At 38.0% G+C, this 17,423-nt stretch overlaps 1 protein-coding gene across 3 annotated transcripts in view; it reads right to left on the bottom strand.

The window, feature by feature from the left end:
- The window catches only part of TM9SF3 (transmembrane 9 superfamily member 3), a 46,942-nt gene continuing 29,519 nt past the window's right edge, over positions 1–17,423 (bottom strand). For all 3 annotated transcript variants that reach the window (XM_048310445.1, XM_048310446.1, XM_048310444.1), the window contains exons 10-15: positions 9,657–9,796; positions 8,069–8,137; positions 7,831–7,977; positions 7,589–7,672; positions 7,402–7,478; positions 1–2,962 (exon numbers count right to left, since the gene is read on the bottom strand). In XM_048310445.1, the coding sequence (XP_048166402.1) occupies positions 2,895–2,962; positions 7,402–7,478; positions 7,589–7,672; positions 7,831–7,977; positions 8,069–8,137; positions 9,657–9,796 (585 nt within the window). In that variant the 3' untranslated portion in view covers positions 1–2,894. The remainder of the gene's footprint in view (positions 2,963–7,401; positions 7,479–7,588; positions 7,673–7,830; positions 7,978–8,068; positions 8,138–9,656; positions 9,797–17,423) is intronic.

Genomic DNA, 17,423 nt, shown 5'->3' with positions numbered 1-17,423 from the left:
TGTTGTCTGTAAGATCTTTATTTCTTCCATAAAAGAGGAAGGACTACATCATCTAAGCAGAGAGCTTCCAATTTCTATTAAGCAAGATGGTTCAAGCTGTACCCACATTTTTGGGGAGGAGGGCAAGGAGGGGGAAGGGGGGCAAACAGCCTTGCCCCAAACAGCAACCATAAAGACAAGCTGTTGAAAACTGGTCACATTTTGCACTCCCTTCAGAAACCAAAAGGGGGAAAACAAAGCAAACTCCCAACTTACGTGCTAGGGTGGCTGTATAAAAATGTCAATTATTTAAACATAGTACTTCTCTGGAGGAACTTGCTTGCAGAACAAAAGCAATGCCAGTGCAGTAAGTTATCTTTTCAATGTCACTTTAGAAGATATACAATCCTATCTGGATATGCAAAAGCCAGTAATGCCAGAGGATAGAAAAAGCAAGTAGGCAGCCCACCATCCTGTGGCATTAAAAAGTGATTAAATGAAATTCACAAACGGTTTAGTGAAGTTTCTGATAGACTAATCACATAGCAGTGCTCTAAATAGAGAAGCAGACCCATTATCAAAACATTCCCTTTAAAAAAACTTTTATCTTGGCAGAGTACTTAATGTATTTATTGTGTGGAGCTAATGGCTTCTCACTTCAGATTTAGAAGAACAGGGATGAAAAGAGGGCTTCCCACAGCTGTATGCACTAGCAAGTACTAGTACAAAATCCATTCTTTGCTTTAAGTCTCCATGTTTTGGAACAAAGACAAACTACTGACCCAGTTTATAAGCTCATATTAAAATCAGCCTGTACTTCAAAACTTTAAAAAAATTATTCTGTTGAGCAGCAGAGTGTTCACCTACAGAAACCAATGATTCACTTGAAACAAAACTTAATTATTTTCTGACAGATTGATTAAAATTGGCCAGGGACATCAGAGCTGAAAGCTCAAATACTTTTCAGAAGCCATATGCAGCAGGATGCACTGCTTCCCACTATTACCCACCTGTACAGTTCACCCAAGCTCCAACACAACCCTGCCAGAATACAGATGTTTCTCATTGTGGCTACTGCATTATCAGTACTTTTTATATAGAGACAGTACAGTGCTAATCAATACAAATGCTTGGCTCATTTTTTAAATTCAGGAAGTTTCCTTCTCCATTGGCAGGTGCTCTATTTCAGACAGCCACACTGATGAAAACATCCCTACATGGCAGATGTCTAAAAAAAAACCATGAAAAAAATCAAGCCCAGTGGCTCTCAAATCTGTCACAAAAACATTCAGGATACTTCTAGCTAAATACAGTGCATAATTAACAGTCATCTTAGAAAGACTTAACCTTTATTTGCTCATTTATTTCAGTCCACGCTTACCCCCACTTTTCCCAGTACACTGGCTGGATCACAAAACACTTATCCACAGCCAAGAAGAATCTTTTTGGGTTGGTCATTCATTTTGGAGTTGTACTGTACAATACAGTTGTAAGCAAATTCTGAATTCAAAGCAGGGGGCTTTGATAGATGAAAACCACACTAATATTGTATACAGAAACTGGCGCTCAGCAGTGTTGCCTTTTCAAACATTCTCAATTGCAAACTCATCTATTTTCACAATCAAAACATTTTTGTCTGAAAAGTTTATTTTAGTTTTCTGAACACTCTAAAGCAACTGTGCTTTTGATGTTACACAAGTGTTCAGATAGGATTAACAAAAATTAAAATGTTCTAAATTACAAATTTAATTCCTGTAAGAGCTTGAGAAATAGAACAGAAAAGCATGACATACACACATTGTGAAGAAACCCCAACTTTTCATGCAATGGCAGGCAAGATGTAAAAAGCCACCCGAATTCACACATTTTTACACCGAATCATCAGAAAAAGTACTCTGTAGTAAATCTGTACATCCAAATACATTTGGGATCTACACCTAAGTTACATTATTTAATGTTATATACACTTATTACCCCTTGTATGATGTCTAAAGGAAAATCTTCATTCAACCCAACCCCCCAAAAAAATATGCAAGACTAACTTGGAAAAAAGGAAAATCACTTTAGACATTCAGTTAAAATGTTGGTTTTGTTTTAATCTAGACCTCAGTGTGTTTATTAAAAAACAAACAATCCTCTTCATTTAACATTTTGCTTTCTAACTGTACAGTAAATTGCATTGCAGAGAACACACCCCGTCTTCAGACTGTATTTTCTTTGGATGGATTTAAGATGTAGCTGGATATTACTTTAAAGATAAATACAGGGAAGTTGGTCCAACTAGAACAATAGCTGATATATTACATGCATATGGGGGGTTTATATATTTTTAAATTATTTTTTAAACAAATGAGTGTAGGGTAGTTGATATTGCAAATAAACCAAAAAGCACCTGGAGTTCAAAATACAAAACCTACCTCCTTATCCTGGCAATGGCAGTAAAAATCAGAAGAGTAATCTTTCTGGAACAGCATTTTTACATAATTTAGAAATGTTGAGTACCAGGAAGACTACTAATCAAGTAGTTTTAGCAGCCAAGTTTCCCTCTTTTTATTGAATGGAACAAATGCTTTAAACAAACTGTTTGTCCTCTTCACTGAAGAGAGCTAGTCTATTCATCTTTAATGAGCTAGGTTTTTTTGTTTTTAGATGTTGGTTTTTTTGGGGGGGAAAGATTAGCCACGTACTGTAGTAATGCCTACTGTATATAATCCAAGCATTTGCTGTGAACAGTTGGAGAAAGCAGTCAGTAAGAACCTAGGATCAATGAAATAGATGTTACTTTAAGCCATCCACAAAATGGAGACCCATATGGTGCCCAGTGTTAAAACCCAAATCTCTTCTCGCGCTTTTTGCTGTGCAAGTTCATCCCCAGGAAAACAGGAGCTGATCCATAGTTCAATTTTCTTATTTCCTTAGTCAATTTTCACATTAGTGTAGATTTTACGAACAAAGGCACTTGTTCCCATGTAACCAATAGCTCCTGCAAAATAAGCCAGAAACATTGAATATGTTAGAGAGCTGATCATCAAAACAAGCCAGTGATAGAAACCACACACACTTAAACAGAGAAAGTCACATAAAGCACATACTCTGCACACAGAAACTTCTTTACCTGCAATACTGGTTCTCAAACTCTAATTATCCATGCTTCCCCTGAATGGCTGGCAGCAACTTCCCCTGTCTAGCAATCTAAATCCATTAAGCCATCTTACCAAGAGGCCATGCTCACTTGGCCTTGATAAATATAGCAGCCCCCCTACTGCTGCCAATAACCAAGTCCATTTTTTCTGAGCAGAGGGTAAAAAACATACAATCACCCACTCTGCAGGGAAGGTGGATGGGAGGGTGGGTTTTTATTATAAGTTACATGCCTTCTGGATGAGTGTTTTATTGGCAGATGGTTTCTTCCCTCCCACAAGGCACAAATAATAATAGATCCCCATCCCAGGAGTCTTACACTTCAAGGAGGTCTGTACAAAGACATTAACAAGTAGCAGTTAGTAGTTAAAGAAATTGCAACCTGTGGTTTTCAAATTAGTAGGTGTCATGAGCAAAGTACGCATTGTCACAGCAGTAATGAAAGAACAAGTCACTGAGTTTTTGATAGGGGCAACATTTTATGCAGAATCCAAAATACTGCAGTATTAGGGACATCTAGAAAAATTAAAGAAATGCACTGGACTAAGGCCTCTTCTCAGAAAGAGATTCAGCAACCTGGTGAAACCCAGAACCTCAGGTTTGCTGGGCTCAGTAAATACTGTGGTCTTACAATATCAGCAGGGAATGTCTTCATCTCTTCCAAGCAAAATGAGAGTAAGTCAATTTGGTTAATCGTCATGTTTGAAGTTGAAAATCAAGCAAGAATTAGACAACTGCCGTCTGACTGCCAACACAGTCATAAAATACAGGATGGATAGAGAAGTCAGGGTCTGAAAATCACTACAGAGAATTCCTAACATTAAATGCGTGGACGCTTAGTAAAGAATAGACTCTTAAGAGAAAAGATATTCTTCCTTCCTTGAATCAATAGGGAAAAGCTCAGAACAAAGTACTGTAGTGAACCAGGATGCACCAGAACTGCAGAAGACATGTTAAATATAAAAGTCTAACCAATGCTAGAAGTTTTATGCCAAACTTTCCAGTAAAAATATCAAGTGATATTTTTGCCTTTACATATTAAGGCTGTACAGACCTGCAGCTGGCATTGCTGACTACGGAATTATTCAGATCCTGAAGAGTTCTTTGAATCCTGGAGACTGATGGGATGATTTATGAAGTCGGCCATTAAACTGTCACAAAGTTTTGATTTTTAGACCCTCAAAAGCCCAATATTCATACCTAATCAAGAAATCTGCACAAGGCAAATATGATAAATCATTCCAATGTTTTTGGAGTGGTAAAGAGCCTTTGGATTCAGCTTCTGTACAGCACAGCATTCCAAGTTGTTAAATATCATGGCAACTATTGCACTGGCCAGCAAACCAGGGATTTGCATTATTAACTTGGGGAAAGTAGAGTCCTATTAAAACAAGTACAGCACACACAAGATCAGGTTGCTGCTTGCAAGCAAGCTGAGAATGCAGCAGAAGGAAAGCCTGGCTGTTCAAGGAGAGACCAGTGCAACATTTGGACAGACCCAAGCACAGGCTGTGAAGAGGTGATGTGAGCTTGACATCATACAGAAGCACATGCAGACTCTTCTGCAGCTTGTCAAGAAATTCATCTTCTGTCTTATGAAGTAAACGAACAAAATAATGGCACTGAACTCCTGCTTTAAGACTCTCCAGGTTCTTCCTGTTAAAGCAAACACTGCCAGCAGATCCAATGCCGATTTCAGTTGCTAAACTGAGGTACATTCCAGAACTCGTTCTTTGAAAGTTTCTCTAGTGATGTGATGCCAGGTATCACAGAGATTTGAGAGAACAAAGCATTAACTGTGTTTCACTTGGGATCTAGAGAATGCATGAGATGGAAGTGAGGGGGAGGAGTAGAGAGCAGCAGTCAAAAGAGACCACAAGCTCTCATCCCCATAAACAAATCATAACCTATTCTGAATCAGAGAGGAGCCTTATCCATGAAGGCCACTAATGGCCAATACCCAAGGCAGGGATTAAGCCTCAAGGCTACTTCACAGGCATTGAATAAAACATGGAGCAGGGAGGCAGAAACCCCGGGCGATGAGGACTAAAGAATGTCCTCCTGATTCAAATGCAGGGCAGCCGGCTCATTTGAATGAAAAAAAACATAGTAAAAGGAAATTATTTATTTATTTATTTATTAAACACCTTACCAGATTATATTTATAACCTGGTTATGGCCTACGTAGGTTTAGCAGAAATAGACTGCAAGCATATTTCAGCAGAACAATAAGCTTTTAAATAAAGAGAAAAATCCAAATACTGAGGAAGAGCAACCACAAAGCAAAAAGAGATTAATTCCCATCTATTGCTTCAAACCAATAACCAATTACTACAGTTGTGACTTTGTAAGGACCAAATTCTTTTAAAAGCTCTTTAAGTATACTTAGAATACTTATCTGAATGCTGAAGTGTGGTATTGCAAGAGGCCTAAGTTATGTAGCTTCTAAGCCTTCCACTAAGTTGGGAAATGAGTCTTAACCTTTTCTGCCACTAAGAGGGAAGCTCAAAAGGTTTGGAAATTCTCATGGGCTCCCTAATGTCCAGTCCCAGACCTGAGATGCTCTCGGAGAGCAGCAAACTTTGTGGATCAAAGCATCCCACTACATGTGGTACTGAGTTCACTAGGCATTGTCAAGGGCATTAAACTCCGAGCTGGATGATCCATGCCTACAGAGAGTTCCCCTGTGGCTGCTCTGGGCCCTAACTAGTTCATCGCACATCCAGCTGTGATACCCAATACACCCACTGGTGTGAGCCTCCAAAGAACAGTTCCACACACTTTTCACAGACCTACAGTCAGTAGCACACACACTGCACAAGTCTTTAACACAAATGTATTTGTTAGACCTCAATAGCTGCAAGTTCCCTACACAAATGCTTTTTGACAGGGGATTTTTTTTGCCACTCCACATGCTGAAAATGGGACTTATCGGTAAAAAGGAATCTCACAGCTTCTCTTCCAACATACTTAGAAAGACAGAAAGAAATCTCAATAGAGCTGTGGAAATAAAGTTTAGTGTGCTGAAATATTTTATGTTATTGAAAAATTTGATTTTACTCTAATGTTCCATCAAATAGTGTCCCACCATGAGAAGTAAGCATTTGACAATCTTTCTTTTTCACGTTTTAAAATACATTTTGATTACAGAAGCTGGTGGACAAGCTTGGCTTTTGCATCATAGACATTTTAATCAATACTGGCCTGAGCACTTTAGAAAGAAAACATTAGAGCTGAAAAGTATAAGCCTAGTAAAGAAAAAAAACGGCTGCAAGACTACCAAAACAGCAGGGAAGTCTTGTAATGTGCCAAGAACCTGATGAAGCAAGACTAAATTGTATGAGAGAAAAGGGGAACAGGTATTCAGCTGTTAAGTGATGAATTCCCTCCCCTTTTTATAAAGCATTGTGGTATTACCCACCCTCTTGAGATACCAGGAAATGTATACTTTACAGAAGTAAGTTTCTGTAAGACATCTCATGCCTCAAATATAACTCTAAGAAACCTTTCCACTTGTTATAGGACTATTCATTCACTACAAAGAAGTATTAAATTAAGATCACTTACAAAAACCCCAGCATTATAGAAAAGTGCAAAAGAATCAAGAAGCACTTTCTGAAGGTCATTAAGGAAATAATGAAGTTAACACATGAAAAAGTGTTTGGCTTTCTCAGATGACCTCCCTGACATGTACTATGTTTTTCTCTAAGCATCTGTCAAAATAGCATCTTAAAAAGCAATGAAATCCAGCTGCACCCAGGAACACCCTGCACTCTCCTCACCTGTGAATATTGCAATACTTATTTCTCAAAGGTTATCTTCAAATTTGCAGTCCTCTGTTCTGCTCACCCTCATATATACATGCCACAAGATACAGATGGTACTGTCATCAGTGTGCTATCACTGATGGCTCAATGAGTGCACCTAGCTCCTTGTCTTGGGCAACAGTAAAAATTCCAAAGCAAAATGCTAGCATGGTCTCAACTTTATTTGGAATTTATTTTCCAGGATTTCTTGCCAAATACTGAGTCTCTCAAACTTGCACTGAGGGTGAAATTCTCTGCACAGTACATAAATTATCTTCGTATCAGAAGACACAATCCATAGGAATCTCCTATATAAGGTAGGAACCAAGTATAAGCAGAAAACTCTCTGGATTCTTCTTAAAGATTTTTTGAGCAGATCTTGCAGACATACATATTCTACCACCAAAACTATGAGCTAAGGTCAGAAATATGAGTCTGAAAAAATGTTAGAAAACTCAAAATATCTGGAACTTACCACACATTATTCCCAAAGCTGTGCTAAATACTGCCATATAACCAAAGTAAAATGATGTTTGAAACAAGCCATACATCCTGAAAAAGAAAGATAGAAATTTATGCTTGGTATTTCCCCCATTTTTTATCAATAAAACTTATTTGGCAATATAGTAACCTGACATTCAAGCAAGAAAACTATCACTTACTTTGTCTTGAAAAAGTAGTAGTAAAAGGAGTACATGTAAACATAAATCGCAGTTGATGCCGCAGAAAGAAAGCTTGTCCATTGCCTGAAAGTAAACATGCATGTCCATCACACAACTAGCCAAAAGGCTTCCCAAGAAGATGCACAATGCACTTGGAAAAGACCCATCTAGACTGAAGAAACACTTCTTCTATTACAAAAGTCTCACAATCTGGTTAAGTATTAAAATACTGTAACACTTACCACCTGTAATCCTCTGCGTTTAGCAGGAAATACGTACAAACGATGGTCACACAAACTGTCACAATGCAGAGGATAACCAGAACCAGCATCATAAAGCCATAAACGTAGTAGATCTTGTAAGCCCAGAATGAAGTAAAAATGAAATACCTGACGAGAGTAAACAAAATATGCAGATGATATTGTAATGTAACGTAAATTGTAATTTTTAATCAAACTGGGAAACAGCTGACGTACTCACATTTCAATAAAAATTGATCCAAAAGGGAGGATTCCACCTAGGCAAACAATAACAGCTGGCTCCATGAACCTGAAAGATAGTAGAATTAGTTTAGGGACAATTAAAATATTTCATTTATAAACATATTAAGACCAGATAATTAATATAGCACAGAACATTGTTTAAAGGCATGCTAAAAAGAACATTTCTGTTTCTTACCAGTAGATTAGAAAGATTCCCTCAAAAATGTCATGTGTATGGATAAAAGAAAAAGTCATTCTTGGGGAAAGCTGAAACAAAACACGAGGCTCATGCCTATTACCTGCAGGCATTAGGTTAGTCATCTAACCAGCCTTAAGGCCACAGAAAGAAGCTTTCTTGACAGAAAGAGCCTAAGCAATCAAGCCCTATGACATCCACCAGCTGTGAATGAAGGCAGTGAAAACACACTGTAGCTGTTGATGGCTACAAATACAGCAAAAAGTGCAAGGAAAATTTCACAGGATAACAGTTACATAAATAAGAACCAGCGTTCATTTTTAATGCTATACTGAGTCATGAACATTTAGCTAAAAATGAATATCCAGCTACCTGTAGAAGACACTGTCACTAAAAGGTGACCTCTCTGTGGTACTTGCAATGATGCTGAATCCAGCCAGTAACCAGTGATTTAATTTGCAGCTTCTTGTATTATTTATAGGACACTTGTCTAAGTTGATGGTGTGTTACTTCATCATCGTCAAGAGAAGTATCTTTAACTGTCATGCTGATCCAGAAAAATCCATCGGATTCACAAGATACAGGTTACAATACAAATTAAATTTTAACATCTGAGCTGCACAACCCACTAGGACATTACAGGCTTACATGTTTCAGTGCCCTTCTCACTTTGTCTCTTCCATTCCTCTGAATAGGGAAAGCAAGAAAAATCTATTCAAAAAATCCTCTGAGGATATTTTAATTTCCGTAGCTTGCTGCTTCCACCTCAGAATTAAATTAATAGGAAAAAGTGATTGCATTCGTAATTTTCCAAAAACCTAAGTATGCTTTTTGAGACTAGGCACCCCTTTACATCCACTTCAAAAATTATAAAGGCTTCTTCACAATTCAAACCACATACCTGCAATATTTTAGGCTCTGTGCCATCAACAAAAGCACAGAATTGGGAACAGCATTGCAAGCTTCTCCCCACCATAACCCTGCAAATATGTCTCAGCTTCTGTATGGAGACCATTAATCAGAACAGTTCTGCCTCCAAGGCACATTCAATCCTAAACCTGTAAGAGGCATTAACTGAAGAGGAGAAGTTTTAGTGTCAATATACCTATACAAGAACTGAGTTGGCACCACCCCCTTTAAATAGGGACTAAAAAGCATTTCAGGCAAAATGTGAATCTGTGATCTAGGAATGTAAAATCTGCTACAACTATTAACCATGGTGTTTTAATTCAAAAGAAAAATCATATTAAGAAAATGTCAGTTGAGCAGTTCTTCTAGGCACGACTCACTTTAAATTAAAAGGAGTTATTTCATTAAAACTGAACACCAGAACACCAATTTAAATGTACTGAAGTGAATATTTCTAGTTAACATTTATGCTCGTCTTTACCATTTCTTCTCTGGTATAGGACGAGGCACTGCATTGACACGACATGGAAAATTAGGCTGTCCTGACAGATTTCGGCCAAGAATCGTCCCAACGAGGTTCAATGGAAGGATGACAAAGAAACAAATACAGCACACTGCCACCTGCAAGCAAAAAATTAGAGTTGTAATAAAAAAAAAACAGTTCTAAGACAACAGTAGAAGATAATCAACCAGTATTAGTCCTTAGTAGTTATTGCTGTAGAATCATACTCCTACTTAAGAAGCATTAGTCAACGTGTATTTTATCAAATGGAAGCATTTTTTTCCTAACAGACTTTCTAATAAACATCATTAAGTGTATTTTCATGCATCACTTGAGAGAACAGAACCATTACAGGTTGCTTTACTGTTTCCATCTAATCATTATACCCAATACATTGCACAAGAAATAAAAGGCAATCTTCATGGTACTTCATAACAGAAAGTGTTGTCAGCGTCTTTTACAGTTTTGCAGAGAGTGCTAGCTCTGGGGATTAACATCTAACAGTTAGGTAGTTGCACACAAAATTACAACTGTTGGGTACAAAATTTTTAATCCAATCAAAAAAACAAAACCAAACCAAAACCAACCAACCAAAAAAACCCAAACCAAACAAACAAAAAACCCAAAGCAAAACAAAAAACCCAACAAAAAGCCCCAAACAAACCCCAAACAAACCAACCAACCAACCAATCAACCCAATAAGAATCACAAAACCATGTCAGAATGCTACCAATTTTGATTCAATTTTGGGTTCCATTTTTTCCACTATGCACCAACCAGGAAATCAAGAACATAGACTGACAAAGAAACCAGCAACCACTGGTAGGCAAAGATACACAAGTTAGAAGCATAATGACTCTACTTACATATAGAAATCAAGTTTATGCACAATGCTGGAAAGGTCAAGCCAATGTTACAGCTCTTTCTAATGGAACAGCCTCTCTAAAAATCTACCATGAATCTTTTTTTTGCCACTATACTTATCCAGCTCCATTTTTTCTATTCCTTAAAGGCAACATAATTCATCTTCCAAAATAGGAAAATTTCAAGTGTTAAGCAAGACATTCTCTACTCGTAAATCTTTAGCACAAAATGAATTAGCATTAGACAGTTTGGTAACTTTTTGATATTGATAACTAAAGACAGAGCAGTTGCCCATAATGCAATCACCACAGTTCTGAATACTGACCCTGTGGCCTTTTCTACGCAAACATATGAAAATACTGCCTTTTAATGGCTTTGTAGCCTGAGGGTCTGGGTACACCCTGGTGCCTCCTGAGCAAAGGAGGTACATTTGTCTTCACTCCAGCAAAATGCAAAGTCCATGGCAGCACATTAATGCAAAACAACGGAGAGAGGAGCAGGTCTACGAGCACACATTGACTTGCTTAAGAAGCAGTTACTCTAAGGATAAATAAAAGCTGCTCATGTATGTTATATCTAAGAAATCTACATCAAGTGGCTGAAAAGAATGATATTAGCTCAATACAAACTCAGCATTAGGTGAATCACACAAATTTAAGACTATATTTGGCTAAAGTCAGTGGGTTATTCTTCTATTACTGGCTAGCTTAGGTCAGATGTGAAGGGAAAACATTGCCTGGGGTTGGATGGAACAAGCCTTCATGCTTCACAGGAGGGGTACACCAAACTGGTGGGTCAACAAGCAGAAGCACTTTCCAGACTGCTCTGTATATCTTTGAGGAGAGGTTATTAAACAATTACTTCATGAGCCATTAAAATAGGAAGCTTCACTGGTAAATAAGGAGACCCTATGTTGTACTTACACTTGCAGTATAAATAATATAATAACAATATAGCAGTTTTTACACAGTTAATTTAGTATCTCCCATTTATCCTCCTTCCATTACTCAAAAAACACAGGTAAGCAAGCATAATGTTTAAGTAGGACACTGAGGTTGCCTAAGAATAAATTTCAGGAGAAGCATACAACGCGCTCAACAGATACAGGTTCTGCCCTTGAAAACTGTTCAGTCTAAAGGAATGAGCAGATGAGAATTTTCAGAGAAAAATGTCAAAAAGTATCAGAAACCTCAAAGAACATCATCTTGAGCACTACGTTTATTAAATCCTCACTAAAAAGTCACAGCTTGTTTGAGGTACAGTGGGTAGAAGAGATGTTCAAGAATTAAGGCTTGGATAGGATCCAAAGAATTTCTCAGCTGAACATAATGAAACCATTTCCATTTCCAAGAGGAGAGTGCTCTGCTTCCTGCAGCAAGGCCATCCGGATGCGTTGGGTGGTCCATGGGGCTCTGCGGTGTTGTTCTGACAGGTAGGTTTCACACCTGGCTGAGGCAGAAAGCTCAGACCCAGGCAGCATGAAAGGGCATCGGTACTGCTCAACACAGACACAACTGTCTTTTACAGTGCAGGTTTTAAGATGACTGTAGCTTAATTTCTTGACCTTGGAAATCTCCCCTGATTGGGGAGTGGGGACAGTGGTAGAAAGAGAATTCACTGCTTTACTGCATAAAGAAACTGCCCAGGAACAGCCCTGGGCTCTAAGCTCACCTGGAACTACACTCAGCATCTTGTATTTGTCCATCTTGCAAAATATGTCTATTTTACAGAATCCACACAGAAAGAATATAACCTTGGACACAGAACCAAGCAAGGAAAATCCAGGCCTAATTACTGATTAGCTGGCAAACTCCTGGATGAAAAAAGGCTGTCAGTAGCATTTCATTCTAGTGACACCCTCCGCAAAGCTGAATGCCTTAAAATCAGGTGGGCAAGGACAAGGCCCAAATTCATCCAGCAGGGCTTGGCTGTTGTGTTATCCAGAAAACTGACTCAGCAGTAGCTCTGAAATCTAAAATATTCATCTGCATAAAACAATCTGAGACAGACCAAGGTTCCTTGCATAATGATTTCAGTAAGTACAGTCAAGCTGTCCCCAGTAAACCTATAATTGGCATCCATCAGAAAATCTGAGTGCTTGTGGTTTCATTATCAGATCAAAGCATGACTGATAACATCTTACATTCTGTTATCCATTGTGCTGAAAAATGAACTGATTTCAAACAGAACAGCCAGCATCTTCAGTGATACCTTGTAGCAGCACTAGATAAAGTCAGCATTTTGTTAAACAGTGAAATGCCACCTGTCTTAATTCTATGCTGTGTTCTGAGGACACCTGAAAGTGAAATACATTTTTTTCCTTTTATCCTGGAGCCATTTCAGAAGTCTAAAATTATCTGAGATAATTTTGCAGTGCAAAGGAAACCCAATTGAGCAAATAAGGATGAACCATAGCACAGGCTCAGGAATGCCTCCTACTCCCACCTGGCTCTGATACGTTGTCCAAAATGAAGATGTGAATGCTGTTCTTTCTGCTGAGGTAAGACCACCCTCCTGGTGACAGCAACCTGGTGGTCTTAGTAAGACGACCAACAAAACCAGTACTGGTTGTACACATCACGTTGAACTCAGCAGCATCTTCTTTCTTGCTTTCCACTCATTGTCTGACTCACAGGTAGTCTACCTGCTCAGACTCATGACTGGTAAAACAACTTTCTTCACTCTTGGCAATAATAAGCCTTCTCTGGATGCTAGAGATGACTGGGGATAGCTGGTGTTTTTCAGGCATGTACCTCTTAATTTCATGTCTGAGGTGAAGACAGCGCCCCTCCTCTCAAACTAAACAGGTAGAGCCCATAGCCACAGATAGCAAGGACAGCAATGATGCAGGCTGGGCAATATCCAAACCTACAGAGTCTAAATCCTAACTGAAGCAAACACAGGGTACTGGGATAACAAGTGTCTTAAAGATAAAGTTACAGGATTTCTGCCTAAAAGGTTTCCAAGAGTAAGAATACAACGGAAAAAGCAGTTCAAACACTTAATGGCCTCCACCATCAGAAATGGAAAGGAGAAATGAAGACAAGATCAACACACATACCTGCTCTACCCTCCTGCAAAAGTCACTGACAATGTACTGAGAAAAGCAGACCCCAATAACAGTAGTTGTGTGATGAGCAGAGATAAGAAAGCTGTGTCTTTACAAGCATTTTAAGAGTTATTACTGTAACATCAGCCATGAGAAATTCAGAGAACTGTTTTAATTACTACTTCATAAAACACAGATTATGAAAAGAGGCAAATACATTACGTCTTCAAACCTGTTTTTTCATCAAGAAACAAGCACAGGTTCTCTATAATCCATATTACTCAAGACAAATTACGTGAGCTTTTGTACATTAAAAAATGCTTGTTTTATTTTGACTGTTGCAATTTTGTTGTACAAAGTATCTTATTTATACACCAGCAGCTGATTTAGTTTGCAGGTTTTAGTTGCCATAGAAGAGACTGTCAACCTCACCAAGCCTGCATTCTAACTCCTTTTTGTTTTGTTTTGATGGGGAAAGAATATTCTACTGCCCTTGACTGAATGTGCAGAATTCAGTTTTCCGTATTTGAAAGGAAATATTGTCAAGAGGGATATAATTTATTTCCTAGTGCCATGTGTTTCATATTTTCTGACAACTGTAGATTAAACTTCATTCAAAGGTGATAATTAAAATTTTTATGAGCATATCTAATATTAAACAGCTACTGGCAGGCTATGGTGCCATGACTGCTTAATGCACAGGGAAGAAAAGCAGTAAAAATTAACTGTCAAAGCAGCAGCTTGATCTTCCCTGTCAGCTACCAAAATGCATTCTCAGTCATGAGACACCCTCCCATACAGAGGTTACTAAATTTGTATAATGCCACCGTTTTCTGCACATCATCCAAACATTACAAGAAAAAGAACAGAGCAAAAGGCTTCAAAATAAAGTGTTACCAGTTTTATTACAACTAAGTTGTTAATCTAGAGTGTTGCTCTAGGTAACAAATTGAACTGTTGAAAGTGTAGGCAGAAGAATTAAGCTCTGTCTATTTTTAGCAAAACTAAGGGATATGACCAAGGGTTGCACAGTCACTTTCAAACAATTTGAGGAAGCACCCTGCTGAATGTATGTAACAGGATTTTTTTCTATTTTTAGCCAGGTGTATTTCTTTATCTGGCTCAATGAATGAAAATCTTTGGCACTACTAGGTCCTCTTTTCTCAGCGGCAATCAATACTCATATCAACTCAAAGCTGTCAGGGAAAGCTGCAGCTTGGATTAAGCTATCTGTTGGAGGAAACACTTTTTTCTTTTCCAAACAAGGTATAAAAGATGCAAACACTAGGGTCTCAATCCCAAGAGAAATACAGTGTGCTTAAACTTATTTAATTAAATCATTAGAAATGCACACTGGAAACATTAGCCACAAAGGAACCTACTGTTCAAACAAAACAGAAATGATAAATCTTAAACAGTTAATAGAAGCTGCATAGATTCTGCAGTCAGAATATTACATTAGTCATAGTAGCCTTAATGGAAATCTTTAAATTATGCATCACTCACAGAACAACGTAAGCATTCACAACTTATGAAATGCCAGAATTAAAATGGTCGCTTCAAATTCAATCATGCTGTACTCCACAGAAATTCTGTATTACTCAGTATTTCTGCACAGAACTAGTACCGTACTGTTCACACATATTATGGAGAAGTCACTTTGCATACCATTATTTAAAATTCTTCTTAAAGCTTCCATGCTCCACTTTTTACGTATAATTCAAACACAAAAAATATAAAGATGATTGGTAAATACACCAAAAAGACTGATAAACATCAACAGAAACTGAGTCGAGATCTGTAACAACTTCAGAACTCTATGTTCACCAGTAAGAGGACATAATCAACAAATACACCAAAAAATCAAATTTGGACTCCAAAGGAATGAATAATTGAACAGTACCCACTGCATTTCTATAACGGTGAAGGGATGAGTGAAAAAAGCAGAGATTTTATATCTCCTTCGTAGGCTCTGGAAGTTAAAAGCTTTAATGCATTAAGTTTTAAAAAGCTCTCGTATTTGAATAAAATCTGTCACATTCTTCATATCATGCCGAAGGGAAGGGCAGCTGAAAGCTATCCCAAGGAAGAGATAAAGCCTTTGTTCATGCTCATGGTGTATTTCACTGCAGAAGGTTTGTCCTTCCACAGGTAAGACAGCTTGCAAGTATATCTAAAATGGCTAAGGGCAGAGTCCCAAGAGCGAAGACTGATTTCAGAAATAAGCTTTGCATCTTCCCAGGCCCTGCCACATCTTCAAGGAGATCCCAGACATCAGGAATGAGTTATACAAGGTGAATGAAATTTTGAAGTTCAAAACAGACTACAACAACAGTGAGATGCATGAAGGTCCTGAAGAGCCCAATCAATTAGAGGACTTCAAGACAAAGTGTAGAAGAGCAGATACCAGGTAGATGAAAGATGCAGCAACTGGGTGTTAGTTTGCATGTCCTGAATTTGATTCTATCAGCTGCCTTTGCCTAAATTCCATAGGAAAATCTCCCTGGAGGGAAGATTTAAGTCACAGAGACTACTTAGTACTTCACTGGGAAGTGGCAATGCAAAACTGGCAAAGTACAGGATGACATATTTAAGAATAGTCTCTTAACAACCTTTTAGCTAAGGGACTTTTTTCAGCAACTCGGTTTCTGCTTTTTCCAGATTTACAGTAGTCAAGATGAGGGGGCAATACTCGCTAGCAATTTAAATCAAGGAGGGTGGTTTCAAGACATACCAGGGTAAAGGAAGTTATTTCTGTGTTCTAGTACATTTAGGTGGCAGAGGTTTTATTTTCCCAAGAAATCAGCAGCAACAAGTTTGCATCAGACAATTCTGGAAGCTTCTTTACATTGAAAACAGAGGTGGAAAGGCACAAAGGGATCTCATCCATAAAGCCAGAGAGCATCCTGGGGACTTCAATCTGAAGCATAACATGGTAATTGCAAGCAATTTCCATTTCCTTCCACAAACCAGCTTGTTGATTTGAAGTCATTAGAGCGTTGCTCATTCTGATGAAGTTTCTGATTCATAACCTGCTTGCCTGCTAACTCCACTTAAGTTTTATTGCCACAGTCACAATGATTCAAACACTTTCATAAAACCTTGCAAATATTAAAACCACTGTGTATAGAGAGTCCTAACACCCTGATTAAGTGAACCCTGAAGATTTATATAGCCATTTGCTTTTGCATGCACCTGCCCATGATCTTAAAATACAAATCAGCTGAACAAATTCAAAAGACAAACTACAGCACAGGTGGAATCACCTTCCCTCAGCATTCCTGGCCTACAAAGGCGAATACAAGTGAGAAATGTGATACCATAACTGCTTGCTTAGCAGTAAAACAGCCTCTTTGCACATATCAAAGATCAATGCTGTAAACTTTTATGACAGTATTGTATATAGCTGCTAGTGTAAGAAAGAAAAAACAACACAATATTGCTTTGGAACACTGACCAACTAATAGAAACATATTCAAAGATAGAATTTTAGTCAAATTTCCTGAAGAAGAAAACCAGAAAAAATAAGTGAAGAGTTTATAAACATGTTTAGCTTTATGTTACATTCAGCTGTTTTATACAATTGAATTCACTGTAAAAAGCTGGTATTCAGGCACACTTTGAAAATACTGTTAATAAGGAGGTGACTAGAACCAGCAATGTACATAGAATGACTCCTCCATCAGTGAAAAATTATTGAAAGTCTTCGCCTGAAACTGGGAATTGTCTCTCTTCTTGTTACCATTTATAATCTCTACCACATTAATTCATTAACAATGTGTTCTTTAGAAGTATTTTCAGTCACATACTGAATTCAATTATAACCAAAAGAA

This window comes from Corvus hawaiiensis, chromosome 8, assembly GCF_020740725.1.
Source record: "Corvus hawaiiensis isolate bCorHaw1 chromosome 8, bCorHaw1.pri.cur, whole genome shotgun sequence".
Taxonomy (NCBI): domain Eukaryota; kingdom Metazoa; phylum Chordata; class Aves; order Passeriformes; family Corvidae; genus Corvus; species Corvus hawaiiensis.
The sequence above is the reverse complement of the archived record's forward strand: the minus strand, read 5'-3'. Positions and strand labels throughout refer to the sequence as shown.